Here is a 25,529-nt window from a genome sequence, read left to right as displayed (position 1 = left end):
TCTTAACCAGACAACAGACAGGGTATGAGGTGAGAGACTTGAGGTCTGGGTGCAGCAGCTTTCCTTTTAACTACGGAAGCAAGTCTAGTATCAGTGTTTGGCCTCAGACACCCTTAGGATATCTACCAACAAAAACTTCCTTGTCCAGGATGGGGCTATCAGTTTGCTTGGTGGAGTGTTGTCTGGCCTTATAATGTACTCTGGGAATTAGAAGAATGTGAAGGAAAGCATATAAAAGGTCCCTTATCCATGAGACCAGAAAAATCATCAGTCAGGGCTGCTGGGCTCAAACTTCTGAGGTAAAACGAGTTGTAAACAATTCTCAGGCCTACAAAAAGATCTGTTAGGAAACAGATAGGCCCATGGCTCTCCAGTCTTTACGCTCTGTGGTGGGAGAATGTGGGAAACAGAAGGGATTGTAGAGCTTAATTCACCAATAAACTGGTACAACCGCCACTGAGTATCTTCTTCCATGTAGGGTTCCCAATAGTAGCAGATATATTTTTTTTATATTTCTAAGGAAGAACAAACACACACTATCTAGGGTCCCAATGAAATTAGGATTGCCACCTCCCCTGAATTCCAAACTGGAGCAAATTTCTGCACCCAAAATCCCTCACTCCCTGTCCCATCCCAGAGTCTACACACCCAGCCAGATTCCTCCTTCCTGTATGTCAACCTCCCCCCTGAGCCCACCCCACTTACCCAGAACCCATAATCCCTCCCACATCCCAACTCCCTGCTTCAGCCTGAAGCCCCCTCCAAACCTCTCGGCTCAACCACCCACCTTGGACCCCTCATCTCTGTCCCCACACCAGAGTGCACCCTGCAAGTAGGCATTGCTCCCTGCAGGGAGCTGTCAGTGGAGCTAAAAGACCAGGCTCTCAGCTTCCCACACTGCCCCTCTTAGGTTGGTGGAAGACTATACTATACTAGGTCAACATACCTTTCTATTGTAGACATACCCAGATAAAAACTGCTGGAACAACATAAACACCCAAGTATTCTGTTATGCCTGCTAATTTTTTTTTAATAACCAAACTTGTTGCTGCTACCATATTAAAGTCCTTAAAGCATAGGGCTGACATGAGGAGACCCAAGTGGCTGATGATCAGGACTCTCCTTGTCAGCCTCAGTCAGCTGACAAAACTGCGATAGAAGCCTAATATTGAGCTATCTGCAATTTCTGTAATATTGAAAATAAGGTAGTGTAAGGCCCAACTTAATCTCCAGAGATATCACAGGACATTTTGCTAACCCCACATCATGAAATGCAATTTAGATTAAGCTAGCCAAAAGAAAAGATTTCTAACTTTCTTGGGAAGTTTCAGTGTTCCAGCAATTTCAACATATGGCTGCAAATACTCTCCCCCAAACTAACTATACAATATATACTTCTCCTGCGGAACAAGCTTTATACCCAACTTCCTGTTAAAGACGATATAAATTCTAAATGATAAATGTCTTACACACAGGAGTTATAACAAGAAGCAATGGCTGGAAGCTGAAGCTGTACAAATTCAGTCCAGAAATAAGGTACTAATATTAAGTGCTGAGCTAATCATTTAGTTGTTCCTTATCCTTCCAAGCGTCAGGTGATTTCTGCAGCTAAATTTGTAAATGTGAAATCCTCTCTCTTCAAGTTGGTCAATAAATTTAAATTGAAGTTTTTGCTACACAGTGACTAAAGTTCCAATGGACATATAACATTTTTCTTGAGAATCTCTCAAAGCAATTTAAAACCATGATTAATTAAACCTAACATTCCTAGGAATGAAGGGACTTGGCAAGGAAGCACACGAGTGGCAGTGCTGAGAACACAAATATAACAAACTTGAGAATTATTAATTTTTCCTTCCTATGAAATAGGCATTTTTGTGGTCAAGTATGATGCAGGGAGCCAAAAGTAAAGCTACTGAGTAGGACTAAGCTGCCTGGTAAGGTGGGAACTTAGACCATGGTTCAGAGGTAGAGAGACATGTGGAAAAACTAAAAGCAATGAGGTTAAGCCTTCAGCTCTGCATCAACTGAAGACCACACCCTCTTTGAGGCTTATAGCATTTTTAAAACCAAGAGAATATTTGCCTCATGTAGGAGACTGGTAATTGAACCATTTCTTTCCTATTCCTGATGATAGCATGATGCCACCCACATCCCCTCAGGTGGTCCCAGGCCTGAGAAAAGGTCACGAACCAGCAATAATTGCCAGTTCCTACACACTGTACACCTGGGAATTTACCAAGCCTTTAAAGGGTTAACATTGGCTGGACTCTATTTAACGTTTTATGAACTATTTAAACACTGTTTTATTGTGTATGAGGGCTTGTTTCACCATCTTCAATATAGGAGATTTTGTTTATTCTGGTTTGAGTTGTGGGAGGGAGGGACGGGAGAAATAAGCTTGATGTCATGACTGGAAATTTATTGTGCTTTATTTCATTGAAGATATTTTAAAAATATCCCCTCTGAAGAGCCCAGAGCTCATGTGTGAGGTTTAACAAATACAGAGATAGTTCGACTCATTTCCACTCTCAACCACATCTTTTAGGAGTGGAAGGTGGGGGTGGGGAGAAAACATTCTCCCTATAAACTACTGATTTTCTCTCTTAAATGCACTCCCACACAGCCACTTCCTCTGCACCTTCAAAGCCAACACCTGCGGAGAGAGGTACCTTTGCTCTAAGTCAGTAAATGTCTAGCGATAGGAAGACATTTCTTGAATGAAAGACCGTATCCAGATTACACTGCACATCAGCTAATTCATCTTTACCACTAGCTAATATGCCCTCACCATCTGGGACAGATGACAGAAAGAAAGGCAGTTTCTCATATGGCCAGGATACAAGTGGATCAGGCTTTTTTATACTAGTTAGAACCTTGTGGAATGGAGAGCTTGGGGAGTTAGCAGCTGCAATACCAAGCAGATGCAGGCCGCTGCTAGAGCAGCACAATTTGCAGGCATTAAATTTGCATCCATTCTTTTTACTTCCCTGGGGAAAGAAAGACTTCATAATGCAAACCTGCCTATGAGAGTACAGAAATTAAAGAACTTGAAATCTGTTGGATGAAGCAGAACTAGTTTAAGCATTCAAGTGAGTGCAGTAAGACAGGCACACAAAGGACTTCTGGTCCTTTTACTAACTTCCAACCACTGTTAAGAAAAAACAAACCAAACAAATGATAATAATAAAAAGGAAAAAAAAGTTATTTAATATACTGTCACAATGCATCCCCTTCAGATTCACTTCTTCAGTTAGCCTTCTAAATTGAATGGACAATGCAATGTTTTGTTTTTTTTAAGCGAGGCTTATATTTGAGGGAAACTAATACATTTTCCAGAAGACTAGAAATGTCTGAATCATTACTAAATTTTGTCACTTCCCCCCTTTTACTTTTGAGTTAAATTTTTCTTTATTCTGTATCTGCTCTTCAAATGTTAATTCATGCATGGAGATGCACCTTCAACACCAAATACAACTATGCTGGAGTGTGTAATTAACATATTCATAGCAGTAAACTACTCTCCAAAGTACTCATGTAGAACAGACTATTTGCACACACATACACACAAAATTACATCACTCCTGGATCTTTAAGTTCTCAACATTAAGAGAAAACTTTCCCTATTTTGCTTGACCAAGCAGTATAAAATTCACAGTGTTAAAAGCATTCAAATGTTTGTTTTGTGTTGCATTGTTTGCTTTTAGTTTTTGTTTTGTTTCAACCAAAAGTTATTAACATTAATTGGTACATCATTCTTTCTTCAGCATTAAGAAATAGCTGTAAAATACAAAACAGCATGTCAACATTCTGTCAACTTAGTGCAGGTTGCATAGTACTTGTAGTTTACACTGGAGTAATTCCATTAAAGTCACTAAGACTGCTACTATTAGACTGCTATACCATAGGACTGCTACAATAGTAAGCTAGTCCTCAGTGTGAGAATTGGGGGCAGAATTTGATCAAGGAAAAAATAAAGGCAGATCATCTGGAAATAAAATAAATGCATTGGTTTGTAGAATATTCATTACGCTTTTCAGTCTAACAGTATCTTGATACATTCCCAAAAATATCACTTGTGTATTGACTGCTATTCCAAGACACTTATTTGGAACTTGTTTACTTGTTACTCTCAGACACTTATTTGATGGGGCATCAGTACTGCAGAGAGCTAGATTTCCATATATTCTACCCTTGCACACAAAGTAAAGCCTCCTTTCTCCCTTCCACATTGTGACTTCAATCATGCAGGGAAATGCCACTTGTCTGATGTTTCAGAGGAGTAGCCATGTTAGTCTCGAATAGAAAAAACTTCAGCTATGAATAGTCCTGCAGCACCTTAGAGATTAACAAAAAATATAGATGATATCATGAGCCTTCAGATCTGACAAAGTAGGTTGTGCCCACGAAAGCTCATGGTACCATCTATATTTTTTATTAGTATCTAAGGAGCTGCAGGACTATGCAGTGCTTTTTTTAAGACTTGACTGATGCTGTCCTGGGGGGTATGACTAAGTGGACAGAAAAGGGACAGACACAGCTGGCATAAGACTTGCTGCAGTCTAAGGCAAAAAATAAGAAGAGGGCCCCTTCCCTGCTGAAAGCCAAAGCTCTTTACTCTTTTTGCCTTTTTACTCCTCCTTTTGTCGGCTGTGTTGATTTTTGGTCTTTGTGCATTGGATTGACCTTCCCCTGAACAAAGAGAGCTGATATGTGAGCACTTTATGTACCTAAGCAGACTATGTAACTTGTGCACTGAATAGGACCCAGGATGAGAGAGGCATTTGGTAAATGCAGTTTAAAAGAACTAGCAAAACCTCAAGGGTGGGTCTGGTTAAACAAGCGTTCATTTTCAATACTGAAATACTTAGCTGAAAGGATTAGGTCATTCAAAATCGGGGTTTTCAATGTTGCTTGTGAAAATGGCTGCCCCGTACTGTGGAGAAAACTATATAGGTCTCACGAAGGGCCACCAGCACAGATTTATATATTGCAGTAATACAGTGTTGTTCTTCCACATTAGTGAACGCTAATGTCTTAATGAAATGAGACTTATACAGACAACTTCTCTGATTATTTTAAGAGACACATTTAAGTTGTGGTTTTCTATACATGAACAGCTGGCAGGCAAAGCACTGTTCCTTTCCAACTAGGTTATTAACAGGTTTACACTCAGTGTTGAAACAAAATCTAATATTTTTTAAAAAAAGGAACCTATCAGTGTGACATCCCCTTTTCTATATTTAAACTTGGTATCCCACATCCTGAGTCATGAGAACTTGTGTTAGCAAGAGGATAAAAATCCAGACCTGAATCTACTTTCCATGAGGATAAGCCTGAATGTGCCAACTCTATACAGTGCAGGTTCAAACACAGTTCAGCATTGATTAGTAGGTGGCTTTCAGTGCTTTTCAGTTGTTAAAGTTCAGCATAGAGGATTCCCACAGCTGTATTTTAGGAAAGTATTTTTCAAAAAATCCAGCAAGTGGATAATCCTAAATAAGTTACACATAGACTCATAGCCTTTAGATGTGCCAGAAGGGACTGTTGTGATCATCTAGTCTGATCACCTAATTAGTATGTCACAGGCAGCAGAACCTCATCCACCCACTCCTAGGGGCGGCCGGTTTGTATAATTTTTGGTGGTGCCCTGTTAGCTACGCTCCCTGACCCCCATTAGCCACGCCTCTGGAAGTAACATGCTTGGGGCAAGATGGACACATAACCAGAAGTAAAAGGTGTCATGTGACCCCTCTGTAAGGACTTTTCCCACAATCCTCCTACCACAGGGATTAGTTTGGCCCCCACCAACCCCCGCTTATGCAACTATCCTGCAACTGCATTAACCCAATGTGTGTGACATTAACTTGGGGGCGGAGAGGCTGGGGGAAGTGTTCCCTCTAAGGCTATGTCTACGCTCGCGGCTTCTTGTGCAAGTACAGCCATACTTGTGCAAGAACTCGCAGAGCATCCACACTGCCCGTCTGCTCTTGCACAAGGAAATTTGCAGTACGGCGTGGTAAGAGAGGGTGTCTTGCGCAAGAGCTACGTTCTTTTCTAAAAGGTGGAAGCTCTCTTGTGCAAGAGGGCAGTGTGGACGCTCGGCAGGGATTTCTTGTGCAAGAAACCCCTATGGCTAAAATGGCCATCAGAGTTTTCTTGCACAAGAGAGTGTCCACACTTCCATGGACATGATCTGGGGCCAGGGGGGAGGACGCGCCGAGAGGTGGGGGCCAGGGCCCGCTCCAGGCAGGCCCAGGGGAGAGACCCACCACCAAATATTGGTGGAGCAGGGCCCCCGGCTCTGAATATTGCTGGAGCATGGGCACCACGAACCCATATAACTCGCTGCCCAAGCTCACTCCTGTAGTAGGCCTACACACTTTGGCTGAGTTACAGGCAGTCCCCGGGTTACGTACAAGATAGGGACAAGAAGGTTTGTTCTTAAGTTGAATTTGTATGTAAGACAGAATTGGCTCCAGATTCAGCTGCTGCCACTGAAACTGACCAGGGGCTGACTACAGGAAGCCAGAGGCAGAGTTGTTCTGCCCCCAGCTTCCTGGAATCAGCCTGATCAGTTTCAACAGCTGCTGAATCTGGAGCCTGGGACAGAACAGCTGGGGCGCTGCCCGGTAGGTTCCCACAGGACCAACCCGGCAGCACCCCAGCTGCTCTACCCGCAACAAAAGCCCGGTCTGCGCCCCCTCCTTCCCCAGCAGACCAGGGAGACCCAAGCAAAGCCGCACAGGCGGAGGGACCCTGCTGCCCGTGCAGCTTTGGTCCTGTCTCCCTGGGGTGCTGGGGGGAGTCCCCCCCAGCAGACCAGGGAGACCCGAGCAAAGCCGCACAGGCGGAGGGACCCCGCCATCCGTGTGGCTTTGTTCCTTTGTCCCCGAGCAAAGCCGCACAGGCGGCGGGATGCCGCCTGGGTGGCTTTGCTCCTGTCTCCCTGGTCTGCTGGGGGGGTCCAGCAAAGCCGCTGGACCCCCCCAGCAGACCAGGGACACCCGAGCAAAGCCGCCACCTGGGCGGCTTTGCTCCTTTGCCTGGGAGCAAAGCCGCCCAGGTGGCGGGAGTCCTGCTGCCTGGGCGGCTTTGCTCCCGGGCAAACGAGCAAAGCCGTCCAGACGGCGGCTTTGCTAGGGTGTCCCTGGTCTGCTGGGGGAGTCCAGCGGCTTTGCTGGACCCCCCCCCAGCAGACCAGGGAGACCGGGAGAAGCTTTTCTCTCCCCGGAGGACACGGGCGGTGACCTGCCGCCCGTGAGCTTCGGGGCGAGAAAAGCCACGTTCGTAAGTGCGGTTCCGATGTAAGTCGGATCCACGTAAGTCGGGGACTGCCTGTACTGAAGTCTTCAAATCACCGTTTAAAGACTTCAAGTTAATCCAGCAAGCGACCAGTGCACCATGCTACAGAGGTAGGCAAAAAAAAACAAAAAAAACTGCAGGGTCTCTGACATTCCTTGGGGAAAATTCCCTCTTGATCCCAAATATGGTGTTCGGTTAGATTCTGAGCACATATGGATGTGCATCACCAGTAGAAACACATGCTGCTGGCTATGCTTCTAAGCAGCACCTGAATCTCTCCTGGGTGGCTGCCCAAAGACACAGCTGATAGGGAACCCCCTTACTCAGGGGCAGATGACCGTTTTGCAGGGCCCCGGGCAGCATAACTCCGCGGGGCCCCCCCTTTGCCACGGCGCATGCGCGGGGCTTTCTTAAGCGCGGGGCTTTTTTAAGCGCGGGGCCTGGGGCGGCTGCCCCGTTCTCCCTGCCCTATATCCGCCCCTGCCCTTACTAATTTGCTTATTTTTCTTTAAGTTTGCCTTTTGGAATCAAACTATAGAGGATTGAGGAAGATTTTGACACACAAATTTGCACAGAGATTCTGTATGTAGAAACACAGAAATATAGCTAGTATATAAAATACTACTGTCATCAGAACTTAGAAGAGACTAAAATGTCATTTATTACTCAGGTATAGTAGTCTCCATTCCTAACAATATTTAGAAATTTGAAAATCAAAAGATGTTAAAGTAGAAAGGAATAGCAATAGCAAATACTTTGGCAGAAATTAAAAACCTAGAGAATTCAGTTTTTTTAATGATACCTCGAAAATATAGAAAACGGACTATGTTTGTATAATAAATTGTTCTCTTAGATCTTTCATGACATGTCTCCAATGAAGTCAAGGGAGTTTTATCATTCACTAATTGGGCAAGAATTTCACTCATAATACATTACTGTTTCTGTTTCACTGGGATAAGCTTCACTGAAAACTCTCAGCATTTAAATGCTCATTACCTACTTCTACTTTCAGAGGTTTTCAAGTCAGAGTTTTCTGAATAAATTGAAAACCTGCTGAAATTTTCAAGCTGATATCTAATTACTAGTACAAATGCTTACAGAGCACCCTAACCATGACTCAACCCTGACACAAATGACATTACACAGACAAAACTGTCTTGTAGACTGCAAGGCAATTTTGCTTTAGGCAGTAATGAGTAGCAAAGTCATACAGGGGAAAAAAACCATGATATTTAAACTGTATTAATAAAACTAAGATTGTGAAGCCAGAAAGCATTAGTTTCTTCTCTTAACTTTACTGAGTAGTATCCAGTTTGAGAGAAGGAGCAACAGTATTTTTTTCCTGTAGCACTATCTTTGGTAATTCCAATATTAGAAAACATCTCAAGGTCTTGGTTTGTTAAAAAAGGGAAGGGGGTAAATTCTTTGCTGATTTACACCTCAAGCAATCCAGCCAAAATCAATGCAGTTACATAAAGCACCATTAGAAGAGAATTTATCTCCTAAGATTTATTGAAAAATTAAATCTGAGGTTCTCTCAGAAGCATCGTAGAGAAGGAACAATATATGCATGAGTATTTGACTTGTGTTTTAGAAAGGTAACACTTTTCATTGAGTAATATATTCTCTATCAATATCAAAACACCTATGGATGAAATCCTGGTCCCGCTGAAGTTTCTGGCAAAACTCCTAGTAACTTCAATGGAGTAAGGATTTGACCCTATCAGTTTTTCAGATGATTACGTTGCTTATAAAACCTCTCCCTCATAACAAGTGCTTCACTGCAGCTATAAAAGGTTAGTGCTAACAACCTAATGTATTTCTTATGTCATATAAAGGATCTTATCATGGGAGGGGATGGTAAGAAATTGAAGATACCCTACCTATAAACTGAAATTTGACAAACTCTGTTCGCTTCTTGAAATAATTAAGGCTCTGCAACATGTGTCTGGTAGCTAATATTAATTTCCTCACCTTCCTCCATGATCACTCTCATGTAATTCCATAAAAGTACAAGTTGAACCTCCCAAATCTGGGACTCTCTGCTCCAGCAACATCCATGGTCCAGAAGGAATACCAAGAAACTACCTACTCACTGGAAATTTCCATCCAATATAGTTCACTGCCAATGTTATGCTAGAAGAATGTCAATTGACTGGGAGGAACAGTACACATGCACAAACATATTTGTAAAATCACAATTAAATCAAAGTAATCCTGAATTTCACCCAACCATCTGCAATTTAGAGATCATAATCCTTGCCAAATTTCTCTTGCTCAGAAGCAGGAGATGTTTCTTAAAAAGTGATAAAATGGTGGTTTATTTTCTTCTCTTTCCTTCTTAAAAATGGGTGAACTATGTTTACTCAAACTCTTTCCCTGTAACCAAAAAAAAAAAAAAATCTTCTGCTGAGGAAATAATATGGTAAGCATCAGCCAAAAAAACTTATATTGAACGAAATTAGAAGCATCTGAAAATAACCTTTTGAGAACCCATGTGCAACCTGAACTCCACCCGCATTACATGCACAGTCTACAGTTAGAAGAAAATCATGCTTATTTTTGGTACATAAATTATAGCAATGTAAGGACTTCACTAGCCTATTTTGAAAACAAAAATGGAGCTAAGTTCCCATTGTATTTATCCTGGCAATTGGCAAGTTTACTTTTAGTGAATCAACTGACTAGAATTTGTGGGAATGAGATTACAGTAAAACTCCAGTGGTCCGGCATCCAATGGTCTGGCACTCCTGATGGTCCGGCACCATCTGGAACCCAGAAGTGCTCCGGGCAGCTGGACAATTGGAGCTGCTCTGTTCCCTAGCTTCCTCGATTCAGCCACTGCTGAAACTGACCAGCGGCTGACTCTGGGAAGCCGGGGGCAGAGCATCTCTGCTCCCAGCTTCCCTGAGTCAGCCGCTGGTCAGTTTCAGCAGCAGCTGAATCAGGAAAGCCAGGGACAGAGCAGCTGGGTGCTGCCGGGTTGGTCCCCTAGCGCTGCCCCTCGGTGCTGCAGGACCAACCTGGCAACACCCCAGCTGCTCTGCCCCGGGCATCAAGTCAGCCGCTGCTGAAACTGATGAGCGGCTGACTTGGGGAAGCTGGAGGCAGAGCTACTCTGCCCCTGGCTTCCCCGAGTCAGCCGCTGGTCAACTTCAGCAGTGGCTGAATCGGGGAAGCCGGGGACAGAGCAGCTGGGTGCTGCCGGGTTGGTCCCCTAGCGCCGCCCTTCTGGCTTGGGATACAGGAGGGGGTTCATGACTGGGTTAAGGTTTGGGGATGTGGGCAGCAGCTGGCACTGCTTATCTCAGAAGGCTCTTGGGTGGTGGTGCCAGGGGGTTAAGGCAGGCTCACCCCTGTCCTGGCCCTGCATCACTCCCAAAAGCAGTCAGCAAACTCCATCCCAAGTCCTGCTGTGCCTCCTCTCTCTGCTGTGTGGAAATAGGATACGGGGTGGAAGAGAGGGCACCTTTATATCAGCAGCCTCCTCTGTCTCCCCTACACTACACAGAAAGCAGAGGCTCCTGAAGGGACAGCTCCAAGGCAAAGGGCAGGAGTTTGTAGCAGTCTGGGGGCAGTTGAAATGCTTGATAACCTCTTGACCAAATCAGTCAGGATCACCTGTCAGAAGCTCCAAGATCTACCAGTAGATCCCAATCTACTGGTTGGTGACCACTGCTGTAGGTGATAACTTACAACACAATATGCAGCTTGACATCAAGACAGCAGGATGCACTGGTAGATTTAGAGACAAAAGGAAACTCATGTATAAAGCAAATTTGAGCTGGAAGCACACCTGAGGCAAACACAGAATCCCCCCTCCTCCCATGCTCTATTGTCAGATACTCAAGATATTAATAAGCTTGTGCTATGGCAAGGCTGCTTATTATCTAAAAAGATTAATGAGTCAGAAATAACATATCTACTGCATTGTTGTCATTCAGCTTTTCATATTATTCCTTCTCCTGCGCACATACACAAATTGGAACAAGGGACCTTTCTGCATATGTATGCTTCAACCTGTATTAATTACTTAGGGGAAAAATACTAAGCTACTTTGATGTAGCAGATTACTCAGCTCTGACCAGATACCATTGGTTCATACTAGACAATGTCCAGCTCTTGATCTCACAGCAATATTTAAAAATCCATTAATCCAAACAAAAATACATCACCAGTTTGCTTCTATTATAGCGGTGATCAGAAATGTGATATGATGCTGGCATTACTGATTTGAATGTCAGAACTATATTTAGGGAATTTCTAATGAGTGCATAGATTTGTGTATTTATCTCCAGACCAGATCCACACATTTAGGCTATGTGGATCCACCTTTTTACATTTGCTCCCTTCAAAACTGAGCAGCAACATGGATATCTGATCATATGAATGAAAACAAAAAGAAGCCCTGTCCACCCCATAGATTAAAAAGCATGATTAATGAAAAGGCTATTACAAAGATTAAAAAAAAAAAGCAACAGCTAACAATCTCCATTTCCAACAACTAAATCAATAGCTCCATTCACAATAAGTTTCACAGATGACCTAACCCAGGAAAAGCCATGCATACTTACAAATTATAAAGCATATCAGCCATGTTGCTGCGGTAGTACAAGGCATTTCTATAGGCGCTTTCAGCTTCAGTGATCTTGCTCTGGCTCTTGAGAACATTTCCAAGGTTACCCCATGCTGCCAAGAGGAGAAAGCACTATTGAGAAACAGTTACAATCCAATTATACATGCCGTAGTATTTGAACATCAGGAAGTTCCACAGGGAGAGAAGACCCACAGTGAATTTGTGTGTGCACACGTGCAAGAATTTTTCTTCCATTACTCTATCATTTCATCTTATTGGAAGACTTAATTTCAATAGCAATTATCTTTATAAATTGGGTATAATTGTCATATTTGAAGAAATATGATGTTTAAAAATAAATTATATAAAAAAATCTTTACCAAAATGGCTTGCTGAAATGTTGGTCAAAGAATATTTTATATGAAATCATCTTAAAATAATAACCCTCCCAATTTACGTGTCTGGCCAGGGGGCCTTAATGGCTGAAGCTTGTTGTATACTTATCTACTCCAAAGCCACAAGAAAGTTCCCCAAATAAACACATAACTCTCTCGAATATGAAAGCTGATAAAAAAAGACAGGAATTAAAGTGAAGGTTAAGCAACCAACAAGATCAGGCATACAATATGATTTTAACACATTACACTAAAGGATAAAATGTATCTTCTAGTTGAGAGGATTATGTGTATCTTTACTTCACTAAATTTTACACTATACCATGGGCTTTTATATCCAAACTTAAAATGTTTTGAAGTAAAATGTATTTGAGGCTCTGGAAATGGGTCATTCCTGTGGCTACCCGAGTTGTTAAAAAAGTAAAACAACAGAACTGCCACTTGTACACAAAAGAAAATGGACTGGAAGATTATATGTAAGACAGTTTACATACTATTTAACAGTTAGGTAGTTGATATAATCAGTACTATATTATGCACACATATACACATTCAACAATACTCACAATATATATCAGGGCTATTCAATGTACCCATTTGTTTGTGGCCCATGGTGCGGTTTGGGTTTACAGTGCAGTTTGGATTGATATATATGTTTTAGTAGTTAAATTCCTGGACTGTTGTGAAGCCAAAACAAAAAAGCAGTCAATTTAATGGTCTTCTGTTGATATGCTTTTTAGTAGTTAAATTCCAGGACTGCCATTGCTCATTAAAAGTGCTGTCATATGAGTGGAAATCAGATAAATATTGCATTTCATTACTAACAGCAGAACTGACTTAAACGGGGCCTGCATATTGTGTAGTCTTGCCTTAATTTTTGCATTCATGCCCATCAGTGCAAAAAAATCTATTTGTATATATTTGCACGTATATGCAACCACGCTTAAGCTGTGGCCTCGGCATGTGCTGTGAGTATCGTCACCCCCAGGGCTTCCAAAGTTAAGTAGTCTTAATATACATTATACATCCAGACAAAGAAGATGTTTCTTTTCCTAAGACTAGCATGAAGGCTAAAGGTTGTAATAGACATTTCCCACAGCATACAATGTACTGGAATATATTCTTTCCACATAGAACAACTGACATTAAGGCTAACAGAAATTAAACACGGACATCAAAACTCATGCAGCCCAATTTATAAGTATGGTGCATTTACACCAAGTTATTTCACTTAGCATCTATAAAGCATCTTTCATCTATCATCTATTCAATGCTGCAATACAGTTTTCACATAGCACAAATAAAGAGACCAGTAATTATTGCAGATCTATTTTAAAAAAACCACATTGATGTCAAGCTGTTGAGGTCTGTTGCAAAACTATCCAGTCAAAGATGAAAACAACAGCAAACACAGCATTTTCCTCTCAGCAGAATAAACTTAGCAGCAGTGCGCATAAAGTCATCGCTGTGAAGTGTGAACTATGGAAGGAAGAAAATCTAAAAGCATCCATGAAAACAAAATCAGAATTGTTGTCTCTCCAATTGCACATTTTATACAGGTGCCAAAACAAAATGGGTATTTCTATGGGAAAGGAGACACTCTCCTAGACGAGATATTTCAGTTTTGCTTGGAATTTCATTTAAAGAGCATTAATACAATTCTTATTTATCTCCTAAGTAACCAGAACTATGATAGCTGCACAATGCACTATCATCCTCTAACAAAAAGTATGTTCTAAAATATTTCCCTTCTTTTGGTTTTTACTGTATATATTACTCAGAAGCCTGAATGTACCATTTATGTCCCTTAGGGACATGTCTTTTTACACTTGATAAATATTATAGGAGTACAAGTCATTTGTGGCTCTGACTTCTTTATTGCTTTTACTGCATACCAACATTACAGATACCAACAGAACACAGATAACAAAATATAGTAATATATTCTCACTGATGTTCGGCTCTGCACTACAGAAGTTGTAGGTCCTACATAAAGCGAATCTAGCTTTCCCCTCCCACTCAATTTTCCCATAGCAGAGTAAGAGACTAAGATAACTAAGATTATGAGGCAAAATATATCCTACCAGACAGAATTTTCACATATGATACAGTTCTGCGGTGATCTGGAAGCCTATTTTTGCTGACTCCGACTCAAGCAATTATTCCAACATACCCCTGACACACAGGACCCCTCCTACCAACAAAACTAGAAGAAATCTGGTTGGGCTGCTCCTGACTGTCAAACCACAGTATGGACTTCTACACAGAAGGATTCTCCAGATGTGCACAGGCTGAAATTGTGAACAAACAACATCATGTGCCCCATAACCTCAGCTGTGCAGAATGAAACACTATCCACAGCCTCAGAAACAACTCTGACATTATAATCAAAGAGGCTGACAAAGGGGATGCTGTAGTCATCAGAATAGGTCAGATTACAAACAGGAGGCTTCCAGACAACACTTCAATACTGCATTCTCAGGGCACTATCCTCTGATGCCACTGAGGAATACCAAAAGAAACTATACCATCTGCTCAAGAAACTCCTTGCAATACCATGGGATCAAAGTGAAATGAAGTTTACCCACAAAAGCTTATGTCCAACTAAATCTGTCAGTGTTTAAGATGGCAATGGAACACTTCGTTGTTTTTTCAGATAGAGACTAGACCCCTTTTGAGGCCACGTATATACTTACTGCAAGATCAACACTCTGGAGGTCGATCTTCTAGCGTTAAATTTAGCAGATCTAGTGTAAACCCATAAATTGAATGCTGAATGAAGTTCCTGCCAGCATCCAATACTCCTCTTTTTGTGAGGAATAAGGGAAGCCAACAGGAGCATTTGCAAACACTCCAGTTGACCTCCTGCAGTGTGGATGCTACCACAGCTAAGCTTAAGGTAAGTCAACTCCAGTCATGCATTTTGTGTAGCTGGAGTTGTGTACCTTAAGCCAACCTTTCACGTCCAGTGTAGACCTGGCAAGAGACTTGTTATGTTTAAGTAAATATATATATATTAAAGCATACAGAATACATAGAATGCGAAGGTTTTTAACATAGGTCAAAATCTGGGTTTCTGCTTAACGATTTATTTTAGCCCATTTTTTTCATTATTTACCTTTGAAGAGAGATCACTATCACCAAGTTAGCATAGACGGGACAAAGGAAAGACGGGACAAAAGAAAAGTGAATCTCACAAGCAATGCCAATGGGGATTGGAAGCCCAGTTTTTATTTTACTTTTGCAATGAAACACTGAACATAGTCCTTTTCCCGTAAATCTTTACTTCATTCTATATCCAGAAATAGTTGAACATAATCTGGTGGCTCAGCCTGTCCATTTAACAGAAAGCATGCTTTAAGGACATGGGTCCTTATAGAGGTCAGAATCCCAGGCAGTTCACCAGAAGGTGAACAGATGTCAGTGAGGACATATATTTTATATGTTAGCAAATGGTCAGGGTATAAACTAGAATAGTGGCCATGACATGAAAAAAAGATTGACAATAGCTCCTATAGGATCTTTAACTCCCTGTATGTCTAGGGAATTGCAAACGCATCAGAAGCATGGCATAGCATAACATTCAGGTAACTAGTATATCCTATTCTAAGAACGAATGGGGTATTTATAAATGTGATTTTTATGTAAGTATCCCATTCGTTCTTAGAATAGGATGTACTATTCACTCAACTTTTTATGCTTTGCATCAGCATAATTTTTTTATTTTATTTTATATATACTTTGCAAAGCTGTAAGAAAATCTGTTCAGGTATTTGAGTATCCCAAGTTCAAAAACAAAAGCTAAATAATTATACACACAAACATGACTAAATACACATTTCTCTGTAGCGCTGAACATCTTTTTCAACTTCATTCAACTTCAAATTTTGCATGAGGCTAGAACTTAAAAAGGAATAGTCTTTATACTAAACGTGAAGGCAACTGAATTAGTGATTCAGAAGCTTTAAATTGGTAAATGAACATTATTCTAGTCACCTTTTTAAAAAAATCCATGGATAATGTATAATAAAAGAAAATTAGTGTTGCATAGTGTTTTAAAACACTCACAATCCAGGAGGTGCTGAAGCGTGTATATGTTATGATTCAGTTTTTAATCACAAAATGACATTTTCCCTCAGGAACATTCTCTTGCTCAGTGCAGGGCCTTAATGGTGTGCAGAGAACAAGGAAACTGTTTAAATATGTACTTGATTTTAATTCTTCAAGTCTTTAATTCTCCACCTCTCCATTCACTGTGCATAAACAACTCACCGAAGCCAAGAAAGAGGTAGCATCTTATAGAAAAAAGAGTATATGAACAGTAAAGACTGTTTCATATGCATTCACGTAACAGGGACAGTTACATTCATGTGCCACACACATCTTCACCCAGAATATTCAAAGTTCTGCCTCACTGCATATAGATATTCTCAGATCATGTTCAACATACTTTGACACAGAAAGCCAAAGAAGTTTGAGAAATAATGTTTTGAACCAGAATTTCCATTCAACTTACATCTGCATGCAGTCAGAGTCAATAACCCATTGCCAAGTTGTATAAAAAGCATTCAGAAAGCAGTACCCGAAAGAAAATACGATTTTAAAAAAATGCATATAATTTGGTCAAATCAAAATAGATTTTCAATAAACCACAAAATGACATATGTGTAAGCTAGCAACAAAGTTCATGACAAACCTTGAGGCTATGTCTAGACTGCCCCCTCTTTGTGGAAAAAAAAGAGGAAGAACGGCTCTTGCGCAAAAACCTCTTGCACAAAAACAGACCCTCATTAATTATGCAAAATGAGATGCGGCGCAAGAGGGGGCAGTCTAGACATAGCTTTAGAGTTGAACCCAAATAGCTCATGTGATACTACTGTGCCTTAAAAAAAACACCAAAAGGATTGTTTAGTTCTTTTCATTAAACTACAGGTATGATTTTGGTCAAATTTTCTCTTTCAAAAAAAGGGCGCTCACACTGAAAAACAAAAATGGGAGATTTCAGCTTGAAAGGTGGAAACAGTTACCAAGTTAAAACCTAATCCTGAAAATTTAAGAATGTTCTTAAATGTGTAGGATGAGTAGTCTCTTCAAACTCAAGGATCCAGAGCTAATTATTCTGAGAAATACCTATACATAGAATCATAGAAGATTAGGATTACAAGAGACCTCAGGAGGTCATCAAGTCCATCCCCCTGCTGAAAGCAGGACCAACCTCAACTAAACCATTCCAGCCAGGGCATTGTCAAGCTTTACCTTGAAAAACTCTAGGTATGGAGATTCCACCACCTCCTTAAGTAGTCAATTCCAGAGCTTCACCACCCTCTGAAGCTATGTCTACACAGCAACATTATTTCAAAATAACTTAGTCCACGTCTACACAGCAAGCAGTTAGTTCAAAATAATGTCGAAATACTGTCAAGCTGGAGGACTTCTTACTCTGACTCCTGTAACCTTCATCGTACGAGGAGTAAGGGAAGTCAGAGGAAGAGTGCTCTATTTTGTAATAAGTTCTGTGTAGATGCTCCCAATTTCAAAGTAAGATATTTTGAGATAAGTTATGCAAATTGAGCTATGTGAATTTTGTAGCTTATTTAAAGTTAAACCCTGCTGTGTAGATACAACTTTAGGCTGTGTCTACACTGGCCCCTTCTTCGGAATAGCCATGCTAATTTAGAACTTTGGAATAGGGAAATGCACGGGGGAATTAAATATCCCCCGCAGGATTTAAATAAACATGGCCGCCGCTTTTTTTCCGGCTTGGGGAAAAGCCGGAAAAGAGCGTCCAGAATGGCGCGATCCTCCGGAATAAAGCCCTATTCCGGAGGATCTCTTATTCCTACTTTCAAGGATCCTTTCAAGTAGGAATAAGAGATCCTCCGGAATAGGGCTTTATTCCGGAGGATCGCGCCAGTCTGGGCGCTCTTTTCCGGCTTTTCCCCAAGCTGGAAAAAAAGCGGCGGCCATGTTTATTTAAATCCCGCGGGGGATATTTAAATCCCCCGCGCATTTCCCTATTCCAAAGCTCTAAATTAGCATGGCTATTCCGAAGAAGGGGCCAGTGTAGACGTAGCCTTAGTGAAATAGTTTTTCTAACATCCAACATAGATCTCCCCCACTGTAATTTGAGACCATAGTTTCTCTTTTTGTCATCTGCCACCACTTAGAATAGCCTGGCTTCATCCTCTTTGAAACCCCCCTTCAGGTAGTTGAAGCTGCTATGAAATATCTACTTCATTCTTCTCTTCTGAAGACCGAATAAGACCATTTATTTCAGCCTCTGATCATAAGTTGTGCGCCCAAACTCCCTAATCATTTTTGTTGCCCTCTGCTGGATTTTCTACAATTTGTCCACATTCTTTCTGTGGCAGGGGGCCCATAACAGGAAAAAATACTCCAGATGTGGCTTCACCATTGCTGAATAGAGGGAAACAAATCACTTCCCTCTAACTGCTGGCAATGCTCCTACTAATGCAGTTCAATATGTCATTAGCTTTCTTGTCAACAAAGGCACACTTTTCACTCATTCAGCTTCTCATCTTCTGCTAGAATCCCCTGGTCCTTTTCTGCAGAACTGCTGCTTGGGCTGTTGGTCTCCAGCTTGTAACATGGAATTCTTCTGTACTAAATGTAGGACACTGCACTTGTCCTTGGAGAACCTCATCAGATTTCTTTTGACCAATCCTTCAACTTGCTAGAACACTCTCAAACCTATCCCTATCCTCCAGTGTATCTACCTCCCCCGCCAGTTCAGTTTCTAAGGTTGAACCTCTCTAGTCCGGCAACCTTGGAAACCCGATCAGGGCCAAACCAGAGAATTTGCTGAACCACGGGAGCTCAATATTGTCTAGCAGTATTACCAACATTTCCATTGCTTACTGGCCTCTGAGAAGACATTTTAGGGGTAAATCAGAGCTAAATAACAGCACTAAGAGCCAGGACCGGTGGCTAAAACCAACCACAGGAAACTTGGCCACACCTATGCTAAATGGACATCTGGCTAACTGAAATCATTCCAGACCATGGATGATGCCGAACCAAATAGGTTCAACCTATACTTTAGCTTGCTGGAAAGAATACTTTGGGAGGCTACAGGTATAAAATCCCATTTGATTAGTTAAATGTTAACTTTAACCAGTGAACTGATTAAATGGGGGCAGGCATGGAGGATGAATCAGCACCACGGGCAGGGCCCAGAAGCGACAGCCAGAAAGAGGAAGGGAGGCTGCCAGCTCCCAGCATCTGCAGGCTGAGAGCTGGTAGCAGAAGGGGGCCTGCTTCTGGATAACCAGTTAACCTGTTACCTATTCACATCCCTATGGGAGGACATATCAAAAGTTTTGCTAAAGTCAAGGTATATACACTTCAATTATTCTGGTTTTCTCGTCAAAGAAGATATAATGGAGAAATTTGTTTGAGCTGTAACAAATCAGCCTGAAATCAAGGAGCATATTTTACAAAATAAATCACAGAATTGGATTTTCATTTTCATTTATTTCTTGTATTTGAATTATGCAAGCAAGTTAAATACATACACATGATTGCCTATGAACAAAACCTTTTTCCTTCTGCTGTATTGCCGGTTATATTTACATTATTACTCCAGCAAAATGAAAATAGCCAAAAAAAAATGTCATAGTAAAGAACTCTACAAAATAATAAACTTAATCCAGCTGACCCAGGTTAAGCTGTTTTATTTAAAAAGATTAGCAAATATTTGTGATGGAGCTAATTGACAATCAGAAATGAGGATTCACAAGCAAATCTGCATTTGAACAGCTGAGATAAAAAAAGCTGACTAGTTTCTCTGGAAATCTTTTTGAAACTTACTTCTTGGCATAAAGTAGAATCTGTCCTCAAACTACATCTACAAAGAGGAGGAGGAAAACAAACAAACAAATGCCTTAAAAAACAAGCCAATTAGGATGTGAAAATGAAACAGCCCAGTATACTTTGTGATAATCAACTCTATGCACATGCATATCCACAATTTATTAATGTTTTATTCTGTTATTCTGACCTTAAGGATATAGGAGTCATTCATAAAATATGCTTCAGTGCAGAAATTGATGAAGACAACAAAAATGTGACCTAGATTACTGCTTCAATGACACTGATAAACTACTTCAAAAGTAACCAAACTAATTAGAGAACAGCAGTAGAAGTTTGTAATACATCATTTTCTCAGCACTCCTTCACACTAAGAACTCTGCTTCATGTGAAAAAAATTACATTAGTACAAGAACACTTATAAACTGAGGTTCCAGTTTTGTGCCTTTTTTACTTGCTTTTAATTTGTGAAATTAATAGTTACTGTTTGGGGATTGATTCTCCCCTGCTCTTTTTCTCTGTGATCTCTCCATACTGCTGGCTCTCCTTACCAATCTTTAAGAAGTGGACTGAATACAATGCCATGGTGGACTTCGTATTTTCATAACAAATTTCAGAGATGACAACATATGGCACTTTGTGGGTCAAAAAAAGTTCATAATTTTTGGTGATGACAGTAGGACTACTAATTTTTTAAATTCAGCCAATAGCTTCTTGACCTTAAAACCACTTTTAGATACGAAAGAGAAAGAAAACACTGAGGTTTTTGGAAGATACTCAGGGTATATCTACACTACCACCCTAGTTCGAACTAGGGTGGTAATGTAGGCAACCGGAGTTGCAAATGAAGCCCGGGATTTGAATTTCCCGGGCTTCATTTGCATAAAGCCAGGCGTCGCCATTTTTAAATGTCCGCTAGTGCCGACTCCGTGCCGCATGTAGCCGCGCGGCACGGAGTCCGCACTAGCGGACATTTTAAAATGGCAGCACCCGGCTTTATGCAAATGAAGCCCGGGAAATTCAAATTCCGGGCTTCATTTGCAACTCCGGTTGCCTACATTACCACCCTAGTTCGAACTAGGGTGATAGTGTAGACATACCCTCAGATATTATGGTAATGGGCACTATTACAAGAATCTAGAGAGACAGACCGGACTGGGAGGTACTGTTCTGAAGAGGCCACCAGAACACAGGGGTCTCACAGTAGGTGAATTCTGAGGCAGACTTTCTTCAGGATCCTTATATTTGTTTTACTAATGTAAGTGCTTCATATTAATCTTGCTAGTCCCCTTCAAAGCAGCAAAAGTAATGGTAACGTATAGATTTTGACATCTGTCCTGCATTTGTCCTAAATCTTGAATTCTTCACTAGAGAAAGGGCAGCTGCTCTTCTGGGACTTGTCAACCAGCACTGTGGTTTTTCTACCATGGGTGAGCCTCGTAGAGAGTCTCCTTTTCATAAAAGAAAGGTAGTGTGTGAATCTTCTCTTTATTCCAAAGAAGGTCGGCCATGGATAGCTCGGAAGCTAGTCAATTTAAGCTTAAATGTTAGTGCAGGGTGATGAATAGCAGTGCTCCGTGTTGTATTGTGCCTAAGGCCATGATGGCTCAAGGAAGGGAGAGGACATGCCAAAAAGTTGCATTTTACTCTTCTTATTTTGCAGCTATTAGACCTTCAGCTGCATTCAACAGTCACTGGAACAGGGACTTGAATCTCTGTCTCCCACATCTCAGATGAACGCCCTGACTACTCGACTATATTGAATCAGTGGGTCTCTCTAAGAGTGAGTCTACACAGCAGGGCTTAACTTGAAATAAGCTATGCAAATTGAGCTATACCAATTGCGTAGCTTATTTTGAACTAGCTTATTTAGAAATCGGGAGTGTCTACACTAGGGATGCAATAATGTAGTTGATTAACTGGTTAACTGATAAGTACAAGCTTATAGGTTAATTCTATAGACTACATGTATTTCCCTCCCCCCCCCCCTGCCAGTAAATTTTTAGCAGGCTGCCCAGCAGTCTGGCTCGGTCCTGCCTCACGCTGGGTCCAGGATCTACCCCCACTGCAGCTCTGCATTTGAAGTGTGTTAGGAGCTGGGTAGGCAGGCTGCCTGGCTCAGCTCCAGCTTGTGGCATGTCCCATGAGGGGAGCTGGGTTTTAAACTAGCTCTCCTTGCAGATCGGCTCTCGCCTGGCACTTGCGCTACTGCCTCCGTATGGCTACATCTAGACAACACCCCTCTGTCGGCAGAGGGATGTAAATAAGACCTTTTGAAAGTGCAAATGAAGCGGGGATTTAAATATCCCAAGTACAGAGTCTTTTGAAAAAGCACCCTGTTGTCGAAAGAACCACGTCTAAACCGCAGTTTTACTTTAGAAATGGCACTTGTTCGAAATAGCGCCATGATATCATTATGCAAATGAAGCGTGGGATATTTAAATCCCTGCTTCATTTGCACTTTCAGAGCGTCTAATTTACATCCCTCTGCAGACAGAGAGGTGTAGTCTAGATGTAGCCTATCAGAAGCAGCAGCACAGAGTGGTAGGGGGCTCCTCAGGAGTGAGGCCGGAGTGCACTGGCTTCTGGTCCCACCCCCAGGGATTACAGAATAGCCGACTAACCAATAAGAATTCATGAAGTTACTCGACTATTTAATTAACCGATATTTAACATCCTAGTCTACACAGCACTTATTTCGAAATAGAGCACTCTTCCTCTGACTTCCCTTACTCCTCGTACAATGAGGGTTACAGGAGTCAGTGTAAGAAGTCTTCCAGCTTGCAGTATTTTGACATTATTTCAAAATAACTGCCTGCTGTGTAGACATGGACTAAGTTATTTTGAAATAACACTAGTTAATAACACTAGTTATTTCAAAATAATGTTGTTGTGTAGATGTATCCTTAGTCTGGATGAATGAAGTGTAACAGCTCCACAAGGAGATATTAAGAAAAAAACACCACCTCTGTACAGCCACTGGGGTGCAGAGTCTTCTCTCTAGTTTGACCAGAAATTCCATCCTGGACCTGGGAAACGTTTCTTCACAAAAGTTTTATCAACAGCAGCAAATTTCCACAAATAAACATTTCAATGTTGATCAATCAGCCTTTTCCAAAAACAGTTTTGCTGAAAAATTCCCAACCAGCTCCATTCATATAAGGTATACTACTTGTGTGATGTATAATCCCACTTGAATTATTTTTAAAAAATCAAGAAGCTATTATCTCTGTTGCTAATGGTTACATGGCATGAGCTATTAGTAAAATAGTTTAATAGAGGGTTTTCTCCTATACAGACACCTTTGTTTCAGGTTTTTACATTGCTGTCAAAATTGGTTTTACATTTGCTTTTCTTTCCAAGAATGAACTATAAATCAGCCCATGGTAGACAGAAATAAATACATTTTGGAGGTTATATTACTCTGCAAAATGTGCCACTAATAAATTATCTAAGACTGGCCATGTACTATCATGACAGAGTTTTACATTTTAGGACGTTCAAAGTTTACTGTTTTACTATATTCTGAACCTGTAATGTAAGAGAACACAAACAAAAAAGGTATCTGTGCAATATGATACGCAATCTGTTATTTTACATCTTAAAGGAATGCAACAAAACCAAACGAATTTTGTGCTATTGTTGATTCAGCAAGTGGCACTTTTCCCAAGTTAAATCTGAATTGATACAGAAAAATGGCACTGAAGAATGACGATTTTTTTGGAGGTATTACCTTTGAGATAAGAAAACATGTATTATTTCCTAGGCATTTGAGAATTTTAGAAACCTCATGGCAGGTTTTAGAAGAATGCATGGTACCTTTTAATCCCTATGCATGGAAATTGAACAAAATTCCGCCTGTATTTCAACTGGATGTACTCTTCTTCCTGTCCTAAAGTATTACTATTGTACACTATTAACCAGCAGCCAGTCTAGTTCTAGAGGAGACAGCGCTCTGGGGTGGATAGTATTATTGCTTGGTATAGTTTGCACATTGGTATATTCATGAAATGGGAGGTTCTTTTGGCTTCAAATCTCACTCCCTAACTGGAAGTGACCAAGGGTTGACACCATCCATTGGATTATTCAGTGGCTTTTCGGAAATGAGTTGTCTCCATGAAAGTCTTAGTAGAATGGAGCCAATGGTACAAAAACATGCTGTCACAACTGTTTGACAGTTGGTTGTTTCAGCACAGAGAATTTGGTGATCAGTGCAGAACAGGGGTTCTCAAACTCCATTGCATCACGACTTCTTCTGACAAAAGAGTTACTACTTACCGGCTGGGGGAAGGTACAGAGTCCAAACCCACTGCCCTGACTGGAGGGAGAGGGAGCCCACAGCCTAGACCATCAGAGGGAAGGAGGAGAAGTGGTTGGAGCCCAAGCCCCAACATCCTGGGAAGGGAGCCAGAGCCTGAAACTGGTCACCCGAGTGAGGGTGGAGCTTGGGCTTCAGCTTTAGCCTCAGGTTCCAGCAAGTCTAATGGTGCCCCTGGCAATCTCATAAAATTGGTCCCGACCCGCTTTGGGGTCCTGACAAAGTTTGAGAGCCATTGACAGAGAGTGCATGGCTTATTCTATGGGCTGACCACTCCACGTCAATGTTGGGACTTCTTGGCAAGATCGCATGGGGAAGCTCACGTGGTGTGTCTGTTTATCGGGCTGTCAACTCCACACCTTAGATAAGCATTAAAGAATTTTAAAGTATAAAATACAAAGACTAACAAAAATGTGCTTAACTGTTAACTTCTATGTCCACTGAATTCTTAGAGCATGATAGTCTAAAATTCCAATGCTTGTCATTATTTTTACCATTTAGCTTTAAAGCCTTTTCAAACTACACTATAAATTATAGCCATGCAGTAGTGGTAAATAAGATCTTAATTAAAAACGTACATTCTAGCACTTTATACCCTATGGCAGTATCAACAAAATGAAAAACATGACAGCTAAGGTATAGTGGGATGATTCTCACCTCCCTGAAGAAGGCAGCAGCAAATGCGACAATTATAAAAAGGTTTGGTTATACAGTACTATATTTTTTCATTCATCTTCAATATTTTTCTAGTAGAATATTTCATGCTATTGAAAATGAACCAAAATATCAATTTTACTACATCTATGAAATTTTCTATTAAGAGGTTGGAAAACTATACTTCACCTTATGTAGCCCAACTTATTTTGCAGGCTATAATGTAATGAAATTTACATTAATAGAATAATGTACAGTAAGGCATCAGCAAAGGTACAAACAGTTATTCTAGTCTGTAACCAGTGCAGAAAGCATCACTTTTTTTTCTCGTTTGTACATTTCAATTATTTCACAATAGACTGAACATATACTCTTGTAATGCAAATGTCATCTATTAGATAAATAAACCCTTCATTTTCAGTTTTTATAATATTTGATTTTTCCTGGGAAA

At 41.0% G+C, this 25,529-nt stretch overlaps 1 protein-coding gene across 2 annotated transcripts in view; it reads right to left on the bottom strand.

Moving 5' to 3' along the window:
* Window positions 1–25,529, bottom strand: part of TMTC2 (transmembrane O-mannosyltransferase targeting cadherins 2) — a 382,158-nt gene that overhangs the window by 115,971 nt on the left and 240,658 nt on the right. For both annotated transcript variants that reach the window (XM_075932545.2, XM_075932550.2), the window contains one exon: window positions 11,880–11,994. In XM_075932545.2, the coding sequence (XP_075788660.2) occupies window positions 11,880–11,994 (115 nt within the window). The remainder of the gene's footprint in view (window positions 1–11,879; window positions 11,995–25,529) is intronic.

This window comes from Pelodiscus sinensis, chromosome 1 (genome assembly GCF_052426305.1).
Source record: "Pelodiscus sinensis isolate ZL-2025 chromosome 1, ASM5242630v1, whole genome shotgun sequence".
Taxonomy (NCBI): domain Eukaryota; kingdom Metazoa; phylum Chordata; order Testudines; family Trionychidae; genus Pelodiscus; species Pelodiscus sinensis.
This window is presented reverse-complemented; position numbering and strand designations above follow the sequence as displayed.